Raw genomic sequence first — 21,545 nt, 5'->3', positions numbered from 1 at the left:
CTATGCCAAAGAATATGTTTTTACGGTGACTCCCTCCTTGTTGCCACTCAGCGCTGCCTGTGTCCTTCCCCTGTATTCCATCATATTCCCTCGGAAGTGACTAATACTGACCAACAGGCCATCTTAACAGAAAACTATAAATTACCAAATTTCTGCGAAATATCCCCAAAGGAATGGATCGTGCATGGTGTTGTGGTTTTTTTTAAGCAGAACTGATGATCTTTCTGCAGTGTATAGGAAGGGGAGGGCGTTGCCAGTTCTCCTGGGTTTCCTAAGTTGTACATTTCATACATGACTTGTTAAGCTGGCAGAAGTAGTACAAATGATTGTATATGTCCCTGGGGTTAGAATAAAGTCATATATTCCCCAAGTGACAAACAGCTGAAATATTACTCTTCCCAGTGGCTCATTGCTCATTGTGTTTTACACGTACCCCTGTGACTTTTGCAGATGTTCAAGACAAATGCTTAGATCGCTTCTGCCAGGCCCCAAACGTCTGCCTGCATTAATTGTTCATACAAAAAAAAAATTGAATCTGGGACAATTATTACCTTCACATATTCTCTTTTGCAGCTTCTCGCTAATCTCTTCCATGGCACTGAAATCCTCTGCATAGAAAAGATGCTTGTCTGGAGGGTCGGAAGCGATTTCTCGTAATTCTTCCTCAATTGCTTTCCCTATTCCGATGGCATACATTGTGATTCCTAAAAAAATAAGTTGTTTATGGTCAAACGATACTATGTTAAGGCACAGCATGGTCAATGGAAAGGAAAATGCTTCAGTGTTATCACATGACCCCTTACGCCAATGCAAGATAACTCTGCAGGAATGGAGATTAGTGGATATTTAGGGAGGGTGTCCATGGGGACAGGACTTGCATTCAGAAACTTGTCTTTTATTTTATTTTTAAAAAAACCCAGCAGCCCCTAGCTTAAACCCCCATACATGCACTAGCTTAAATCAATGGGGCAAGTTAGTCCCAACAAACTGAAGCAGATTCAGTTGAACCATGATTTGTCTTTGACTGATGTCCAAATGTAGTGGCTGCTATGTTCCTTATTCCAGCCGATGGCTCAGTTGGCTATATCTGGCCAGTCTTGTTTAAAATCTCTATTTATTCATTACCCATTATCACTTCATTCAGATTCCAGAATCTCTACCAAAGGATTTCAGTATAACTGAACTAATAATAAAGTATTTTAAACATCTTAAAACAATTATATAACCTCACAGCTAATGTTTTTCAAGGTTGCCACAAACAGTATCTTTCAGACACCAAACGTCTGGGTAAACAGGCATGTTTTTAAATTCCCAGTGAATATTGATAATGAGGGTCACATAGGCGCACCCCACCAGTGAGGGTATTCCACTGTTGCAGGTCAACACCAAGCAGAGTGAAGCTCTTCCATTTGTGGAAGGCTAAAATATTGTCCAATCCTATGGCGTCAACTTGCGGCTTGAGTAACCCAGAAACATCACTGATAGCATACTTTTTTTTAAAAGGAACAATGAATAATTGTCCAGATTGCTCTCCATTTGAAAAATCCTCTCAGCAACATCTGACTTACCAGCAATGTTTGTTTTTTAAAAGGGATATCAAGTACTGTAGTTCCTTGTATTTAATTAATTTAATTGAGAATTGCCTTCTTTGGAGGTCTTTAAGCAGAGGCTTGACAGGCATATGTCAAGAATGCTTTGATGGTGTTTCCTGCTTGGCAGGGGGTTGGACTGGATGGCCCTTGTGGTCTCTTCCAACTCTATGATTCTATGATTCTAGTATATTCTTGAACAGAAGTAGATCCATGGTCATTCTTTAAATCAGGGATGGCTAACCTGTGGCCCTCTAAGAGTTTGCTGAACTATAACTCCCATCATCCCCACATTTCCTGCACTGCAGGGGGGTTGGACTAGATGACCATTGGGCCCCTTGCAACTCTACAATTCTATTATTCTACTGGCCATGCTGGCTGGGGGTAGTGGGAGCTGGAGTCCAACATCTGGAGGACCATCCATTAGCTACCTCGCTTTAAAGGATATCCTTGTTACTGAAGAAGTCTTCAGAAATCAGAAAAGATTGCTGTACTTGTCAGTTTTTATATTTCTGTGGAAGCCCCTGGGAACAGTGAGTACATCCAGCAATAACTTGCATGTCTATTACATTTTGTCATATTGCTTCTGTTTCAGGGTGGGGAAAACATTGTAAGTCCTCTCCATTTTGAATTCCTGCATCAATGTCCCCTTAAATAGCCTTTCATCAGTCAGGAGAGAAAATACCATTCCAAATACTTGCTTTATTTTCATGAATGAACTATCCATGCTGGACACTCTAAAAGGTGGGATATCAATAATGAAACATTCCAGACCAAACTTCATGCTGAGCACAACTCTTATTGGCTGCTCTGGGGTTGCACTGACTCATAGGTCTCATTTCTGGCAGAATCCTGGCATATTTGTCAATGGGGAAAGCAGCAGCATGTGCCATTTTTGATTAATGACTTCACTGTATGTCTTTGGAAGTAAATCTAGGCCTGGATCATAAATGTCTCCTCTGCCTTAGAAGATAACTCACCACAGGCCAATTCCTAGCAATGTATCAAATGTTTCTGGTCCCACAACTTGTGCAGCTCATCAATCTCAGGTTAGGTTACCGGGCTGAAAGCCAGAACAACATGCATATACCTTTAAATCCGCTAATGAAGCAGGAGACAAGTCCAGATGTGGCTTCTTCCCAGCCTCCTCCCAGCTCATCTCTCTTCTCCAACTTGCTGTAAGTTATCAGAACTCCAGGCATGCCAGGAAAGGGATGTATGGCAGGGCTGAGGAAGGAGTGGGGAGTAGAAGCTGTGGCTGCCTTGTCTCCTGTCATGCTGCAATGCTAAACTAGTTTAGCACTACAGAAGCAAGCAATGATGAGCTTTGGCCTCATGTGCTCCCCCATCCCTTTCTCTCACACTGCCAAGAGGAGATCAGGTTTTTCAATTGCCTTTAAATTAACTCAAGTTCCCCTTTACAACTGACAACTAGGAGCTTTGGTTAGTTTAAGCTAGGCATAGGCAAACTCAGCCCTAGCTAACAGGACCAGTGGCCAGGCATGATGGGAGTTGTGGTCCCAAAACATCTGGAGGGCCGAGTTTGCCTATGCCTGGTATAAGCTATGGACAAACCATAGTTTGAATGAATCAGATTACCCCAAGTTTGCTTGCAATGAGGAATTGTGATTTAGTGCTATGTGCCACTGAAAAATTGAAAGGCATATGCATATACGCTGGCTTTCAATCTGGAAACTCTAATCCAGGCATCCCCGACCTTTGGCCCTCCAGATGTTTTGGACTACAATTCCCACCATCCCTGACCACTGTTTCTGTTAGCTAGGGATCATGGGAGTTGTAGGGCAAAACATCTGGAGGGGCGCAGGTTGGGGATGCCTGCTCTAGTCTCAAGAACTCTGGTGTACAAAAAAATGTATCAATGGGTACTTCCACATTTTCATTGCTTAAATAAGCTTTCCTCAACCTTGGGTCCCTAGATGTTGTTGGACTACAACTCCCATCATCCCTAGTTAGCAGGACCAGTGGTCAGAGATGACCCTAAGACTTGGGGTGGAAGGATTCATCCATTTCAGTTCTCTCTCTTTCATTTTTCCTAATTATAAATTGTTATGAAAGTTCTCTTGCATATTGGTGCACATTTCTCCTAATAATTTTTTTTACATGTGCGCATTTCTGCAGGCAATTTCTCCTAATAGAATACATTTTAATGTTATTTTTACCAATAACATTTTAATGCACACATGCAATTTTGTAAACGTGACACTGCATCACAAAATTCAGATAAGTGCGAATTTTGAATGACACCTGTGTTTCAGTTCTCATATTGTTTTGGAAAGTGTGGATTTGGTAGACCGGCCTTTAAGCTGTGAACTGAATCGAACTTCTCCCCAGCCCCTACCTCAGACACTCTGCAGGATCACAAGTGGTTATTGCCTGTATAGTTATAGTGCAAATACACACCGGTAACTAGCACTTTTGCAGACTTCCCGCTTATAATTTTAAATATACTTCCATCATACCCTTTTGCTTTGCTTTAGCAGCCCATTCAGAAACTTCGTCTTGGGCCCGTCCGTCTGTAAACACAATAGACACTCGGGGCACTTTTGCCGAGAATCGTCTGGCGCCCTCTGCTTCTGTGAAGCTTCTCTCAGCCATTTGCTTCAGGGCAAGCCCAGTCATGGTGCCTTTCCCCATATATTTAATTTGAGACACTGCTTTCTTCAGGTCTTTGGCAGAGCTGAATTGTTTCAGTGTGAATTCGGTGCGGACCTGAGTAGAATATTGTATCAAACCAACTTGTGCAGATTTGGGAGATATGGTGAGAGTGTCCAGGATTCCCAAAACAAACTCTTTGACAATTTCAAAATTGTTTTCTCCCAGACTCTTTGATCCATCTATCACAAACACAAGATCAACTGGGCCTTCAGTGCATCCTTTGAAAATAAAATGGGGAAAGGAAGAATTAATAAATAAAAGAAAAACCAGGTGTTTTTTTGGTAAACACAATGAAAAAACATAAAACAGCAACATAAAAACAACAGCACAGTGAAATAAACTCAGCGTATCACCTAAGGGTGAATAAATACCTTTTATTCCATTCTGAAAATCCCATACTGACAGCAAATAAATTAAAAAGGAGAAATCAGCCCAGGTTTCCGTCATATCTCAGACATAACTGAGAATGTTATCAGAACCCAAGGCTATTTGCAATTAAGCACAGGCAGATTAAAATAAAGGCAGCACGGTGTTCATGCAGGCACACTACTAGGATTTATTTCTTGTAACCAATAAAGTTGGTTTCCATCTCTTCCAAAATCTAACATATATATATCCTGTCTAGAATAAAGAAGTGGATGGTAAAAGCAACTACCCAAATCTGGTGCCTGAAATGTACACACAGGGACTCCAGTTCACACGACACACATTGTGTTCCATATGAGCACAGACTATCCTGCCATCTTTAATGTTAGGGAACCCACAATTTGTAACCGTGACTGATGGACTTTGAGTCATATCTCTGGAGATCCTTCAGCCAAACAGGGCTGGGTGAAGTGTCAGCCAATCAAGATAGAACCTGTCAGTTTTAAAAGTCAGATGGGACTTGTAAAGGCCTTGGCTAAGAGATTAGCTGGATGCTTAGGGATTTGCCAGGCAAGGTAAACCAGTCTGGTTCCCTCAGCTCCTGTAGTACGAGAAGATTTATGTTCCAAAAGCAGAAGAAAAATAATCTTGTCCCACGAGTGGGTTAGGCAGAATCCTATATAACAAAGTGCAAGTGTCTCTGCGTCGAGTCCGTGTGTCCGTGGGATTGCGCTACTGCGCATGTGCCCCACGGACAGCCGTTGGGACTTGGAGCGCAGAGACTTCGGACGGGATAAACCAGGACCGTAAGAGAGATTACATGCTTGCATATACACAACCATACAAAAAAAAAAAGTGTGCGGCTTCCCCTTGCCTCTGCTGCGCTACAGAAGGATGTCTCTCTTTCCTCCTGGTTTCTTCTCCATTAGAGGGGAAGGAGAGGAGGCAGGCGTGTGCTGGCGAAAGGGAAAGGGAAGGTAGGTGGGTGTGGATAGAGAGCGTGCGTGAGCCGCTAGTGATGCGGCTGCTGGGCTGAAGGATCGTTTAGCCGTTACTGAGGGGCAAAAGCAGGAGAGAGGGCAGGCGGGCGCACTCGCGGGGGAAGGGGGAATTAGTCCCTGGAAGTGGGTGTGGATTGGGGGGGGGGGGTTGGAAGGGCTGCTGCAACTGAGACCAGCGAGGGGGGAGAGAGAGAGTAGAAAAAAGAGGGTGGGAAATGGGGAAGGAGAGAGGAAGCTGAGGAGGCAGCTGGCTGGGGCGGGGGGCGGGGAAGGGACTGAGTGAGGGTCTGAGGTGGTGGCGGTGGGTGAGTCACCGGGGGGGGGGAGACTCCGCTAATTAATTCTAGCACCCATTAATTTAACGGGCTTCTTGATACTAGTGGGCTATAATCACCTAGTGAGGTTCAAGCTGAGTTGGGATTTGAACCAGGGTGTCTTTAGTCCTAACCCTAACCCAATAGCCTATCCACTTTGCAACCCTACCAGTCTATCAAGGCACAACCCTGAATATGCAGGGGGCTGGGGGCCACCTTATTAAACATTAAGAGGACTGTCACTTTTCATACTGCAAAATATCTGAGTTGGAACAGTCCCGTTCCCAGTACTAGGCTGGAAAAGAATTGTAGATGTTTATTGATTCCAAAGGAAGGCTACTTATTGTTTCCTCTTGTTGTCTCCTACTGTTGGTTCCTAGAATACTCTGTATTTTCCAGCTTTCATGACCTCAGATTTTATAGCACTTTTACAGGGCTGGATTCTTTCCTTTAAGAATCAAAGGACACCTGCTGAAGAACGAAACAAAGACTAAAGATCTGGTGACTTACTTCTGCATGTCTTCCCATTCTCTTCCAGTATGAATCCCTCATGGCATTTGCAGGAGTATGAATTGTTATTATTCATGCAAACATGTTCACAGCCATGGTCAACGGTCTTGCAAAAGTCTTTGCCTGAAAACAAATTACCTAGAATACTTAGTTGTTTATCAAAATATTATTAGTAAGTACAAAGATTGTAGAATAGTCAGGTCTGGTGCTTCACATATTTTAATCTTCGCAGCCTAGGGCCTGAAAGAAACAGGGAGATGAGCCTGGCTGGCTGGACTCCACTTCCTAACCTGATGCTTCACTCATCTTCCTAACTCTATTTGACCTCCCAACCAGCATGTACCAGAGAGGCAGACTGAAAACATTCTTCCTGGTTTAAACTGCATTGTTTAAAGCAGTGCTTCCCAACCTTTTTATCGCCGCGGACCAGTCGACGTTTGATAATTTTACCGCGGCCCGCTGAGGGGGGGACATTGATTGTTTATATTTTATTTAGATTGTTTTGATTTAATAATTTTAATTTAACTGTATTTAAATGTTCCTTGGGCGGCCCGGTACCAATTGATCCACGGACCGGTACCGGTCCGTGGCTCGGGGGTTGAAGACCACTGGTTTAAAGTGCATTGTCAATGGCTGAACCATGATTGCATCATTTAAACCAGGCATCCCCAAACTCCGCCCCCTCCAGATGTTTTGGACTACAATTCCCATCTCCCCCGACCACTGGTCCTGTTAGCTAGGGATCAACCGGTAGCAGTCCTCCAAGGAGCAGGTTAACAAGGAAAACCACTGATTCTATATGCATGTATATATATATATGTATGTAGCCAACTGCTGCCTTTTTATATATATTTCAAGGCTTTTATATGTTATTTTCTCTTTTATGGTTTTATTTGCATAATGCCTAATAAAGGTTTGATAAGTAAGTAGCTAGGGATCATGGGAGTTGTAGGCCAAAACATCTGGAGGGCCACAGTTTGGGGATGCCTGATTAAAACTATGCTTTACTGGAACAAGCCAGAATCAGAAACCATACTTTACTATTGTCTTGTTTTAATACACCATAGCTTAAACTAAACACAGTTTGACCTCGTCAGACATCACAGGGTCTTCTCTGTGGTGGTATCCCTTTTGTGGAATGCCCTCCCTTGTTATTAACATTCAAGGGGAAATTAAAAGCATTTCTGTTCACCTAGCCATTTGAAACTGAAATCCTGGCAAATCTTGAAATTATTGGTTGTGAAGGCATGTTTTTGAATGTTTTAGGTGTTCTTAATGCTTTTAAATGTCTATTTTATTTAACTGTATTGTTTTAACTGCTTGATTGTTTGCGCCCTGGGCTCATTTGGGAAGAAGGGCAGGACAGAAATAAAGAAAATAATAATCGATAAAAATGTCAAACTATTGTTAGTATAGCCCAGAAGCAAATGCCTCCAATCTCTTCTTGTGTTTGCTGGAGTAGCAGCAGGGTTGCATGTGAACTGGGCCTGTTTTTCTACAAGTAAAACAACAACTTCAAACAACAACAACAATTCATTTGATAGGAGGAATAATCAAATTACTTACTTCCACACATTTTCCCATCTTGCTTTAATAGAAATCCCTCATGGCACTTGCAGGCATATGAATCCCCATTAGTAACACAGACATGTTCGCATCCGTGGTCCACAGATTTGCAGACATCTTGATCTGAGTATAGTTAAGAGAGTTTGCTGATTAAAACAGATGGAACAGATTTACGAGAACTATCTTTTGATCAAGACTGAGCTGCTTACTTCTGCATGTCTTCCCATCATCTCTTAATACAAATCCATCGTGGCACTTGCAGGCATAGGAGTATCCACTGTTGACACACTGGTGCTCACAGCCATGATCAACCGATTTACAGAGGTCTTTACCTAATGATAATTTTCATAATGAATAAGTTTTCCAGGTGAAATAAATGCAAAGGTAGAATGACCAATATTGCAAAGATGAAATAAAACCCAGATCACGTCCTGCTTTCGCACAACTGCCAAAATGAATTCACATGACGATTATGAGCCCACTTTTCACTGTGTACTTGGTTCAGGTTTTTACAGCCTCCTTTAGTAGGCGTGCTTCCTAGTATTGCAGATATAAGTGATGCCGTATTTATTAGCGCAAACACAGCCATAGCCAATTGATTTGAGGACATATTTCTCAATGGAGACTTTAGATTAGAAACGGTGAACCGGTAGAATCCTGCCTACAAGCTTCCAAGTGAGCTCTCCAGGACCTCCCCAGCTCTATTAGGGGGCTGCAAGTCTTCTTCAGAAGTAGCATGCAACTAGCCATGTGCCAGTCAGAGATGCTCTTTGAGACACAATCTCAAATTTGCTGAGGACTTCATTGCACGTTACAAGAAATTTGGGGAAATAATATGTGCAAGTGTACTGACATCTCCACTTTCTGCAGCCTCTTATAAAATACAAAAAGGAAACCTGTGCTTTCCCCCCGTGGAAAGATGTGCAAGCTCCAGCAAGACAGCAGAAGCATGAGACCACTCTAATCATGCCTAAGGAGGCCTAGAGATCAGGGCTATATATGCCCATGGATGCCTATGGATTCAACATGAGATAGCAGCAGGGTCTATCTCTACAGCCCTCACTGGTCCTCCACCTGCCACACCCAGTTAGTTCAGTAGGCAAAGATGAGCTATAGCATGCCACACACCTGAGCTGCAGGGAGGGAAGTGCTGAAACAGCACTCCCAGCCTCTGAGACCAGAGCCTTCAGAATGAATAGCCCATTAAGGAGTGCTTGCTTACTTCTGCAGGTCTTTCCATCTTCGCTCAGTACGAATTCCTCGTGGCACTTGCAGGCATAGGAAACGCCGTCGCTGACACAAAGGTGCTCACATCCATGGTCGACAGATCTACAGACATCTCTACCTGAAAACAGACCATTCGTTTCTTTTGTAATGCTACATGGTCACCATATGAGGCAACATGAAGGCTAGAAAATCTTTGGCTCTGCTTTCCCAAGCTCCCTCTCATAATCACTCATTTGAACTTTGGTCCGAGCTCAGCAATAATCATACTACACAATACTGCTTAGATCTACTAGTTAAGTCTGAAAACATTGCCCCCACCCCCGGGTAATTCTGTAACTGTTATTCACAGTAATAACCACTGGCAATTTTTATTTATCTGTTTTATACAGTCAAAAAAGACAAAAAAATAAGTTAACTAGGGTTTTTTTGGGGGGGGGAACAAACTTACGTTTGCAAGTTTTCCCATCCCCACGCAGCACATATCCTTCAAAGCACTGGCAGGTGTAAGATCTTTCACTATTTACACACAAATGTTCACAGTCGTGGTCATTCAGCAAACAATAGTCCACTCCTGGGAATAAAAAGGTTGCAAATATTATTATGTATTTGCAAAGAAGAGGTCCTGGCACCCAGGGAACTTGAAACCTGAAAACAGGTGAAGGGAAATGAAGGCATGGCAAACAGGATAATAACTGAAGAAGTTTCTGAAGAGTTGGTAGATTTAGTCTTCTGTGTACAGAATTAAAATAAACTGGAAATAAATAAATAAATAAACCAACCCCCTCCCACCCAATCTTTTTTTGGGGGGGGTGGGGGTGGAAGAAAGGACGTGCACTTTCATTTAGTGTCACACCAAGAGCAGACCAACGGACCCTATGACTCTAGCTCAACACTTGTGTACTCCAATGTGTATCCGGAGTTCCTGTGCATTTAAAGCAGGCAGAATTGACAATGTGGAGTCCTCCAGAGGATACTGGACCACGGCTCCCATCAGCCAGCATGGCCATTGTTCAGGAAGTTTCAGTCCAACAACATCTGGTGGGTACCACATTGGCTCCCTGTGTTTTTAAAAAAGGTAAAGGTACCCCTGACCATTAGGTCTAGTCATGGACTCTGGAGTTGCGGCGCTCATCTCACTCTCTAGGCCGAGGGAGCCAGCGTTTGTCCGCAGACAGCTTCCAGGTCATGTGGCCAGCATGACTAAGCCGCTTCTGGCGAACCAGAGCAGCGCACGGAAACGGCGTTTACCTTCCCACTGGAGCAGTACCTATTTATCTACTTGCACTTGACGTGCTTTCAAACTGCTATGTGGGCAGGAGCTGGGACCAAACAACAGGAGCTCACCCTGTCACAGGGATTTGAAACCACCGACCTTCTGATCGGCAAGCCCAAGAGCCACAGTGGTTTAGACCACAGAGCCACCTGCGTCCCTGAAGAGATTTAAAGTACCACTTGGTAATTGGACCAATCAATCATTTTATTTGTATGGCACTTTTCCAAAGTTAAAAGCCATGCTGAAGGTGGCTTACAACCTATTAAAAAAAGATACACAACTAAAAACGTAACAGAAATTTGTTGGCATCCGTCTCTCTTGGGAGACAATGGTGGGTCACAAAAAGGCTAATTTGCCCCCAATGTTGGATAATTCTTTGCTCGCACAAGGGGCTATAGCCACTTATTTCTCAAGTGTTTTGTATTAGAACTAGAATGAGTGTGTTGGGCTCTTTCCTCTGCTGTTGATTTAAACTTCTTGTCAATTGAGTAATATAACCCATGAGATTTCCTAGCAGCACAAAAGAAGTAGTGCCTGTTTCTAAATAATAAGCAAGGCAAATTGGGAAGTAAGAATCTCCAGAAGGAAAAGCCATAAAATGAGAAATTTACACACAGCAGTTGAGTATCAAATATAAAATTTTAGAGCTTTTGATGGAAATCCCAAGTGCTGCCTGGAGGAAAATAAAACTGCATAAAGGATAAACATTTGTCCTATTACCCAGAAAAGAACTATTTCCATTGGTAGGTTGATAAAAACATTTTCAGCAAGCCTGTTGTTGTTTTTTGCTAGTCTGGATTCAAACAGACACCTAGGGTTGGGTTAGAATAGCTAGTACTAAAGTGTTATTCCCCTTAATTTTCAGTTTTTCCTTTCAAGCCATAGCATCCAAGTTTCTTTTTTAACTGCTCAACCACAAGGCGTTGTCATATGATTACATACATATTAGGTTACAAAAAATAAAATAAAAATTCCTTCCAGTAGCACCTTAGAGACCAACTGAGTTTGTCATAGGTATGAGCTTTTGTGTGCCTGCACACTTCTTCAGATACATACTAGGTACTTATCTTAAAGCTACATATTTCTGCTAACCCTGATCAAGTACCAGTAGTACCATAATCATGAATGGCTGCGTAACACCGTTGTCGTTCTGATGGTCACATTGCTTGATTTTACTTTTATGTAGGAAAAAGACTAGCTGATATTAAACTGTTTTACTCAGAGGGAGTAGACCCATCGAAGCTAATGAACATAACTAAGGATGTAGCCACACTTCCTGTTGTCTTGCTGCTTTCCCACCTGAGGAAAACTGCTCTTTAGTGCTCAATCAGAGCAAACCGCAATCAGGGGCATTGCAATAGGGGGACGAGGTGCCCCGGGCTCCACTCTCCGGGGGTCAGCGCAGCGCCCCCTCGCCACCTCTACCAATGGCCGCTGAGGCCCCGATGTTGCTGGCCTTGCCCCCCGCTTCTTCCTGGTGGGGCGGAGGCAAGGGGCGGGCCAGAGAGCAGTGTCAGCGGTGGCCGCTGACGCCCCTTGCCACTCCACCTGAGTAAGAAGAAGCACAAAGTGCACGGCAAGCCGATCCATAGCACGCTTTGTGCCTCTTCCTACTCAGGTGGAGCGGCGAGGGGCGCCGGTGGATTGGGTTGCCAGCGCCGCCACTCTAGCATCCGGATCCTCGGATCCGGGCGCTGGAGCACCGCCCCCAGCAATATGCTCCATAGTGCGCATGCACAAGGAACCCGCTCCGTTGTGCACATGTGTCATGACATAACGACATTACGTCGTGACATTACGTCACGACGCATGCATCATGACGGAGCGGGTTGCCACCATGGGCAGCAGAGAGGCTCTGTACATGCCTGACGGCAATCAGGTTTTCCATGTCTTGCTGTTTGTTCTGATTTAGAGCTAAAGAGCAGGTTTTCCCTGGGAAAGGAGTGGGCCAAGGGGAAAACCATGTGGCCCCGTGCTTTCTAGGCACGGCTCAAGCGGAAGTGTCTGCAAGCCCTTAGTTAGGTCCATTAATTCCATTGGTCTACTCTAAGTAAAACAGAGTTGAATACCACCCAAAGATTCTCAAAATTAACTGAGCGGGGAAAGTGAAGTTATATCACTCATTACTAGTGATTTGGGGAATTGTTAAGGTCCAATGGGCCTTCTCCCCTTTTAAACTTAGGCTGTGTACACACCAAAGTGTTAATGCACATATAAGTTGCGCATATTTGTTTTTTCCTTGTGCAAGTTCATCCACACATGAGCACATTCAAGTGAATTCTGTCTCAATTTCCCCCATCCACACAAGTGGGGTTTGCTTGATGGGATGTATTCTCACTGTGTGCTGTTTCCCCTTCCCCTCAATTAGTACTAACCCACCCACCCTGAGTTCCACAAACCTGGGGTCCATTGTGGGCATACAGGCAGGTGTTGTTTACCTTTGCATGCATGCTTTTTTTTTGTTTTTAAAGATACAAGTCTTCCAATACACCAGACTCGCGTAAAACAGTGGGTTAAAACAAAAACCAGAAGGTGTGTCATGCCTGGCCCCACTAGCAGCCCACTGAGGAATGCCTCACTAATGGAAGAAAGGGGTGGTGCAAGATGGCAAAGAAAATAACGGGGAATGTCACTATCAATTTTAAAGGGCTAGCTTGGAATATGGGACTATGAAGCTTTGTTTCTGTTTATTGGCTCAAGATTTCAACCTGTCTGCTTTAATTATGGATTCCCAAAAAACCCGAGTGCATGCTATAATCTCGAGTCTTCCTCAAAATTGCCTTTCAGAAGAAAATAAAAAAATTCAGCACTTTAACCCACCTCGTTTTTCTCTAATTATATGCAATAACCAAATCAAGAGACTTACGTGAACAGGTCTTCAGATCCTCATTAATGATGAAACCTTCGGAACACTGGCAAATGTAAGAGTCCTTGGTGTTCAGGCACAGATGCTCACAGCCATGGTTGGACTCAGCACAGTGGTCTTTTCCTGGATTGTTATGTATCAGCAATGGCAAAGAATGCATTGGAATGTTAAAGCATTTTTAAAGCCCAGAAGCAAAAAAAATAAGTGAGTAACAACGATCAGCAAAGCCCACTGTTGTAAACTGTGACTTTGTTAAAACTTTGCACAGAATGGACACAGACTGTACTTTCTGCATTTCATTGTCACGTGGCCCCATTTTTTTTTACACCCACACCCATTACAGCTGTGCCTTGGAAGTCGAACGGAATCCGTTCCAGAAGTCTATTTGACTTCCAAAACGTTCGGAAACCAAGGCGTGGGCTTCTGATTGGCTGCAGGAAGCTCCTGCAGCCAATCAGAAGCCACGGAAGCTACACCAGACGTTCAACTTCCAAAAAAAACGTTCGAAAACTGGAACACTCACTTCTCGTTTTTGATTGTTCGGGAGCCTAAACGTTTGGCAACTAATTCGTTCGAGATCCAAGGTACAACTGTATACCTGAAAACTGAGGGAACATCTGATAAAGTGTACTCTATTATATTAACAAAGCAATCCAAGCCTCCCTTAAACTGGGTGGATGGTGGATTGGACTACTGTTTACATTTTTTGAGTAGAAATCATACTTGGTAAAGTCACCACAATGTGACATTCACAGTGAAATCTTCAGGATTGACTGTGTAGCAAGATTATAATTTAATCATATGAAATGAGGTAACCTGAAATATACTCGGAGTCCTGTAGTGACTTCATGCTCTTTATTGCAGCTTGTAAAATAGTGAATGAAATGCCCCAAAACCTTAGGCTTTTATATACATTATTTACACAATGAGTCTCGTCTGATTGGCTGATTCTGCTTCCCTCCTGGAGCCTGATTGGTCTTTTCCTGCAGGCCAATCAGTTGTTGCATTCCACGATCCTACCAGCCTAATAGGCTGATTAACTTCTTCCTGCAAGCCAATCAGATGTTCCATTCCGGGATCCTACTTGCCTATTGTTCTAGGATCCAAGCTTAGTACATAACATAACCTAACATCACCATTTTGCAAATTAGAGTGACTGCTCAGCTGTTGCAGGGGCACTTCGTAACAGAGGAGAGAGAATGCCAGATATGCATGCAACAGAGGATTTCTTAAGGTTTGAAGCCTGGACTGTTTGTTTCTCATGCAAAGGAACAACTGGGAGGTGCAGCTGATACGTGCTTTTATGAATGTACATTTCTCTCTATGTTGGCTCTGGCAGTACAGAGCAAAACACTTTCTTTTTTCTGGGGGGAAATAGAGCCGAGAGAGAGAGAGAGAGAGAGAGAGAGAGAGAGAGAGAGAGAGAGAGAGAGAGAGAGAGAGAGAGAGAGAGAGAAGGGAATAAATCCCCTTTTCAAACAAACTTCTCTATTAACTTTCTGCTAGCAGACATTCTTTGCTATTTTTATAGCTCACTCTTAGAACCATTTCAAATAGTCAAACAGTCTGCACGATTCCTCCAGACTGTGCCTAAGTACAGGAATGGGATGGAAAAAGCTCACGCTACATGCAAAGGCACACCCTCTTTGATTTCTATGATTATAGTAGAGGCTATTCAAGGCTGATCGCCGAAGAATTGATGCTTTTGAATTATGGTGCTGGAGGAGACTCTTGAGAGTCCCATGGACAGCAAGAAGATCAAACCTATCCATTCTGAAGGAAATCAGCCCTGAGTGCTCACTGGAAGGACAGATCCTGAAGCTGAGGCTCCAATACTTTGGCCACCTCATGAGAAGAGAAGACTCCCTGGAAAAGACCCTGATGTTGGGAAAGATGGAGGGCACAAGGAGAAGGCGACAACAGAGGACGAGATGGTTGGACAATGTTCTCGAAGCTACGCACATGAGTCTGACCAAACTGCGGGAGGCAGTGGAAGACAGGAGTGCCTGGTGTGCTCTGATCCATGGGGTCACAAAGAGTCGGACACGACTAAACAACTAAACAACAACAATTCACTTGCATGACCTGACTTTTCAGGGAGGGCCAAACTGGAAAGGAGACCAGGGGACCTGTGTTCAGATTTCCTGTGTTTTTTATTGGTAAATAAAGCCACAAGAAGGAGATTGTGGTTTGACATGTAGTATTGAGGAGAGGGTTTTTTCAAACAAACAAACAAACAAACAAACCTGTATCTGTGTACCATTTTCTCAATATGAATTGCCTCCCTGAAGCTTCAGTTGGTTCAGGGTGGAAACCCGTGGTACCATGGATGACACTATAGGTTTTCTCCTACAAAATAGTAGTCTGGGGGCAGATTTTGCATCAGGAAAATGTTACAGGGAAAAAGGATGAAAAATCCCGTCCCTAGTGCCATAGTCCTGATTCTAATCCTACCCCTCCTGCATTTACCATTTTTTTAAAAAGAGATTTTTGGACAGATGAGAGATACCCTGATTTCAGAGGTGCTGAGTTTCATGTAACATGGGGGGGGGGAGAGGAGCTCATCACATGCACATGGCATCACACATGCGACACAGACATACGACATCACACGCGTCAGGAGGAGGCCCTGCTGGATCAGTCCAAGGCCCATCTAGTTCAACATCCTGTTCTCACCCTGGCCAATCAGATGCCAAGTGGAAGCTCACAAGCAGAACCTGGTTGCAACAGAGCACTCCCCACTTGTGATTCTTAGCAACTTGGCAGTCCAAATCATATTGCCACTTACAGCAGAGACAGAATACAGCCTTCATGGTAAACAGCAACTGATAATCTTATTCTCCACGAATTTGTCTAATCCCCCTTTAAAGTTATCCAAGCTGGTAGCCATTGCCAATTCTTGTGGGAGTGAATTCCATAATTTAACTAAGTGCCATGTGGAGTTGCAAAAATAAATCAATAAGTCATTTTTTTGTGTAAGAGATGCCTAAAGCAAGGAAACAGAGAGGCCCAGAACCAATAACAAAACACACACACGTGTGCTCTCATTGTTTTAGTTATTTTCTGCACTTTCCAAGATAAGGACCTAAAATACATCCAGCAGTAAGTAATTCCTCTTTCTAGAACTTTGCCGCAAGTTTGTTTGTTAAAGAAAAATATTTAAATCACATGCTGGCATTATCTCAGCTTATGTTGAATCTTGCTAGCTTTACAAAAGCCCGTATTTATAAAAGCCTTAGGAGATACATAGCATAGGTTTGCATCAGAACTCTGTCCAGTATACAGATTAACTCCACCAGAATGTCTGACATACTCACTTCTGCATGTTTTGCGGTCACGGTTCAGAGCATATCCAGCTCGACATCTGCAAGTATACCCATCTTCCGTGTTAACACATTCATGTTCACAGCCATGTTTTCCCAAAGCACAGACATTTATTCCTATGGGAAGGAAAGGAAAGCATGTAATGTAGCTATGCTGGAACATAATTGTTTAAAAATAATACTTAAGAACCATCATGCAAAACCATTAAAAAAAACCTCACCTTCCAGCTTGGTGCTAGACACCTAAAGCAAAATAAAGAGTTCACTAGGACTGTTTTGCATATGCAAGAGACAGTAGCAGGAGGGCAAGACCTTTCAAGATATTTGGCTATTGCAGGGAATATATGTGTGTATTGCACTTGGTATGGTTTGTTTATGTAGAGTTCTTGGCTGATTTTAGCAGGTCCATCATCACTGCTTAGCATACCCAGTAGAACACCTGCTGAAACCCAATGGTGCCATTAGTGATGACATTGCCTACTGGGGCCTCCACTGCACCCGCCATCTTATTTTTCCCAAAATGCAATGCTCTACAAAATTTCATTTTTGAAGTGGTGCATTGTGGGGGGAAGGTGACAAACCATGGTTTGCCAAAAACAAACAAACATGGGGACTGCCATGCTTGTTTGTTCTACTTGTAAAGTGCAGGAATAATTTGAATTGCATTTCATTTTGGGAAAACTAAGAGGGGGTCTGCAACTTTAACTGTTGGCAGTAGTGGATGGTGTGATGGGGCTACAGTGCTCATCTGACCTCCCATCTGTCGTGCTGCTGCTTACAGGCAAGGTGGCAGTAAGGAAGGCATGTGTGCAAACACACAAATGGGAGTGCCAGATAGGCTCCACCACACCAACCTCTCCCTTCCCCCTCTACCTCTTAGTAAGCAGCAGCAGCAATGTTGCTGTCTGGAGGTCAGGTGAGTGCTGCCCTCTCTCTAAGACGTATGCTGCTGGCTCTTGGGGTTCCATTTCACTGCCCCCTACCAAGAGCCTACCATTCAACCCTAGATACAATTCTGCGTCTTAGGGTGGTTTCATCAGTTTCTTTGTGTAAGTGTTGTTCTCCAAAATGCATGGCTCTGGCTATTTCTGGGAATAATAGTCAAATAACTTTGCACTATCGTAATATATAAGGTAAAGGTAAAGGCACCCCTGACCATTAGGTCCAGTCGTCGTGACCGATTCTGGGGTTGTGGCGCTCATCTCGCTTTACTGGCCGAGGGAGCCGGCGTACAGCTTCCAGGTCATGTGGCCAGCATGACAAAGCCGCTTCTGGCAAACCAGAGCAGCACACGGCAACGCCGTTTACCTTCCCGCCGGAGCAGTACCTATTTATCTACTTGCACTTTGACGTGCTTTCAAACTGCTAGGTTGGCAGGAAGTTAAAACATAACTTTTTAACATAAGGTTAAAAAGGTAACATGCAAAATCCTCCACGCAAACCAGCCGCCAAAAGTCAGTGCAACTTCTAAGTTTCATACTGGTTTTTAAAGAGGCTTAGGGATGGTATTTTGGTAGAACGCCATGGGACCGGAGTTCCACCAAGAAGGCTTCTTAATGCACATGCGCTTCTTTAAGTTGGCACAGAGATACTTCTATGTGCATGGGGGATTGGTTGGTTGATTTTTAGGAATTATAATGCGGACATACGGAGGAGGTGGTTTTTAAATGCATGTTCAAAAGTTACACCTCAAAACGGCAAAAAGGAACTGAAAAAAGCCGTGATGCTGATGTTGAGAAGTAAAAACAGATGAACTTACTATACACTTTAGGACAACATACTTTTGCACGTTCTCTTATCTGGATTGAGAGTAAACCCTTGCTGGCATCGGCAGTAATAGGATTCATCTGTATTGACACACTCCTGCTGGCAGCCATGATTTTGCATTGCACAGTAGTCTGGTCCTGAAAATTGGGAGGGAGGGGGGAATTATTATTATTATTATTATTATTATTATTATTATTATTATTATTTAAGTAACAGGAGGAGTAGAACACAAAGTGAGCAGACTGTAATCAAAAATAAAGGCTTCAGCCAGAGATGGGACTATAAGAAGAGCATTAGTTTTTCACAGAAAATTGAAGAAAATATAAATCTGGGGACAGAAGCAAACCGCAGGCCAGTCTGACACTCCCAAAGCTGCATCTGCAACATGTTGAGGTCAGTGCTGCTCTGCTTTGCCCTGCCCTCTCAATAACTGGCGGCAACAGGAGGTGTTAGGAGGTCCACCCTTGCAACCCTGCCAGCCACTAATGGGAACAGAATACATCTAATTTGCCTTGTTGGACCCATAACCCCAACATTCCGCAAATGAAGATAGGGACCTTCTAGTCTACATCAGTATCACTGCCAGGAGGGGCTTTTTAAGGGGTTTTTGCACATTAATATTCTTGTTAAAGTTTTCCATGATACAGACAACCCCTCCCTGAAGCCCAGCTAGCTCCAATGACTCCCATAATCTCCTTGCCCCTGCTACCGCTTAAACTCCAGCCCCCCCACAGGCCGGCCTGCACCCCACCAGCTACACCCTTTCCCTGCTCTTGCCCAGGGTCTCCTCCAGCCGCTGTCTTCTCGTCAGGCCTAACCTAGCTCACTTTCTCCTTGTTTTTATTTGGCATGACCAGCTGGATGGGTGGCTAGGGGTCTGCCAGCCTGGAGAGCCGCAACCTCCCATGGCAAGGATGGCAGTGGCAGTGGCTCGGTTGCCTCCTTCCCCTTTCCTCCTCTTCCTCTTCCTCTTCCTGATGCTGCTGCTACTCCACTGGCTGGCCAGCTGGTCAGCCTCGGACCCAGCACAAGACTCTTCTCCCTTCCTTCCAACGGAGGATGAGGCCTCAGTTGGCAACACTCTCTTCCCCCAACATGAAGCCATTTCCGGTTAGCGTACCTCAACAGAGATGGAAATTCGGGGCTCAGCATGAGAAAGTGAGAGGCCATGATGGCTTACAGGTTTTTGCGACAGTCCTGCCATTTTCAGGGGCAGTTGGAGACTATGTGGACTAGGCCAGTGTTCCAACTAGCCCATTATGCTGACTATTTACCAGAAAGACAGCTCAGGGAAGCTCGCAAACCGCACTTTGGGTGGCAAAAAGCAGCTGGTGGTGGTGGGGGGACCCATTTTCAGCAGGCTTGGGGGCCGCAATCTGGATGGGAGCACATGCTGGAACAAGGGCCCTGTGTTGCTTTCCCCTCAAAATAAAATGGCCAGGTTAAGCCAATTTGATAGTCACATGTCATTTGGCCCTAAGGTATACTCTGAATGTTTGCAAAAACCAAACCAAACAAACGGAAATAGAAGTAGACCTTCTAGCACAATCCCATACATGCCTACTCAGAAGTAAGTTTCATGGGGCTTACTCCTAAATGGTTCAGGGCTGGAACTTTCGTGACCTAGTGGTGCTTCACATATTATGTTCTTAAGGCACATATGTAAAATATTTCAAATGTAAAGGTAAAGGGACCCCTGACCATTAGGTCCAGTCGTGACCGACTCTGGGGTTGCGCGCTCATCTCGCATTATTGGCCGAGGGAGCCGGCGTATAGCTTCCAGGTCATGTGGCCAGCATGACAAAGCCGCATCTGGCGAACCAGAGCAGCACAAGGAAACGCCGTTTACCTTCCCGCTGTATTTATCTACTTGCACTTTGACGTGCTTTCGAACTGCTAGGTTGGCAGGAGCATGGAAAACAGTACAGTTCAAATGTACTGTATGCTAAAACTGTACTGTGTTCATGCAACAAACACATGTTTTCTGCCACCTGTATCATAGAGGCACATGTACTAAAGAGTGTTGTTAATTGTACATTACGGCAGTACTTCATCTAGGCCAGTTTCGCCTACTAGGAATGGCCATTCAAGAATATCTGCAACCTGAGATCCTTTTCATTGGAGAGGCCATGGACCAGGCATCCCCAAACTGCGGCCCTCCAGATGTTTTTGCCTACAACTCCCATGATCCCTAGCTAAGAGGACCAGTGGTCGGGGAAGATGGGAATTGTAGCCCAAAACATCTGGAGGGCCAAAGTTTGGGGATGCCTGCCATGGACTGTAGCCAGGACCTCCTGCATGCAAAACAGATGGTGGTCTGGCGTGGAAATGTGACACTTCCCCTTACAACAGATTGCATGCACCTGTGTGCTACTATCTGAAAGAAACTGAGCATAGATGTGGAAAACTTACGTCTGCAGGTTTTTTTATCTGGATTGAGAATGAACCCTTTGCGGCACTGACAGTAGTAGGAGTCTTCAGTATTAATGCATTCATGTTGACAGCCTTGGTTATTCAAAGCACAGTAATTTACGACTGAAAAACAAACAAGAACAACAAGCTCACTCGGGGACGGAACTTGACAAATGAATGTTTGCAACGTTGGCGGTGGGCAGGTAGCCCATCTAGGAGATGGAAAACTCTGATCCTAAACCTCCGTAGCCTTGCGGGATATCTTCCGGAGAAGAAAACCCTACACAAATATGGAGTGGAGTTCCTAAGATGACTGGATGGTGCCTTGTACACTTCCTGCCGGAAACTCTTGCAGCTAAGCTGCTGACGAAGGTATAACTCTGCTTTGCTTTGGACCACATCAGCAAGGCCAAAGGGGGCGTGTGTCGTCATCTGGGCAGCCCAGGACTTCCATACACACTGCCCAGGCTTGCACCCTGAGGAAGTCACTTTGGTGTTGCTAACGCAGCAGCTTGACTTCATCCCTGGAGGCTAGCTCCATTGTCTCTCAAGACAGACGGATGCCAACATAACAACAACTTATCAACTAAGGCCCTTAGTCAGGTGCTGCTGAAAGAAGTGGACAGTGTTTGTGTGGTTTTTCATCTAGATTCAA

General features: G+C 44.2%; 1 protein-coding gene across 1 annotated transcript in view; it reads right to left on the bottom strand.

Annotated features, from left to right (window-relative positions):
- Positions 1–21,545, bottom strand: part of MATN2 (matrilin 2) — a 55,580-nt gene that overhangs the window by 6,142 nt on the left and 27,893 nt on the right. Inside the window, exons 6-16 of the mRNA XM_060277695.2 lie at positions 20,891–21,013; positions 18,493–18,615; positions 16,706–16,828; positions 13,389–13,511; positions 9,698–9,820; positions 9,245–9,367; positions 8,232–8,354; positions 8,023–8,145; positions 6,457–6,579; positions 4,070–4,483; positions 552–704 (exon numbers count right to left, since the gene is read on the bottom strand). Coding sequence (XP_060133678.2) covers positions 552–704; positions 4,070–4,483; positions 6,457–6,579; positions 8,023–8,145; positions 8,232–8,354; positions 9,245–9,367; positions 9,698–9,820; positions 13,389–13,511; positions 16,706–16,828; positions 18,493–18,615; positions 20,891–21,013 — 1,674 coding nt within the window. The remainder of the gene's footprint in view (positions 1–551; positions 705–4,069; positions 4,484–6,456; positions 6,580–8,022; positions 8,146–8,231; positions 8,355–9,244; positions 9,368–9,697; positions 9,821–13,388; positions 13,512–16,705; positions 16,829–18,492; positions 18,616–20,890; positions 21,014–21,545) is intronic.

This window comes from Zootoca vivipara, chromosome 8 (assembly GCF_965207765.1).
Source record: "Zootoca vivipara chromosome 8, rZooViv2.hap1.1, whole genome shotgun sequence".
Taxonomy (NCBI): Eukaryota; Metazoa; Chordata; class Lepidosauria; order Squamata; family Lacertidae; genus Zootoca; species Zootoca vivipara.
Note: the sequence above shows the minus strand (reverse complement) of the source record. Positions and strands in the feature narration are given on the sequence as shown.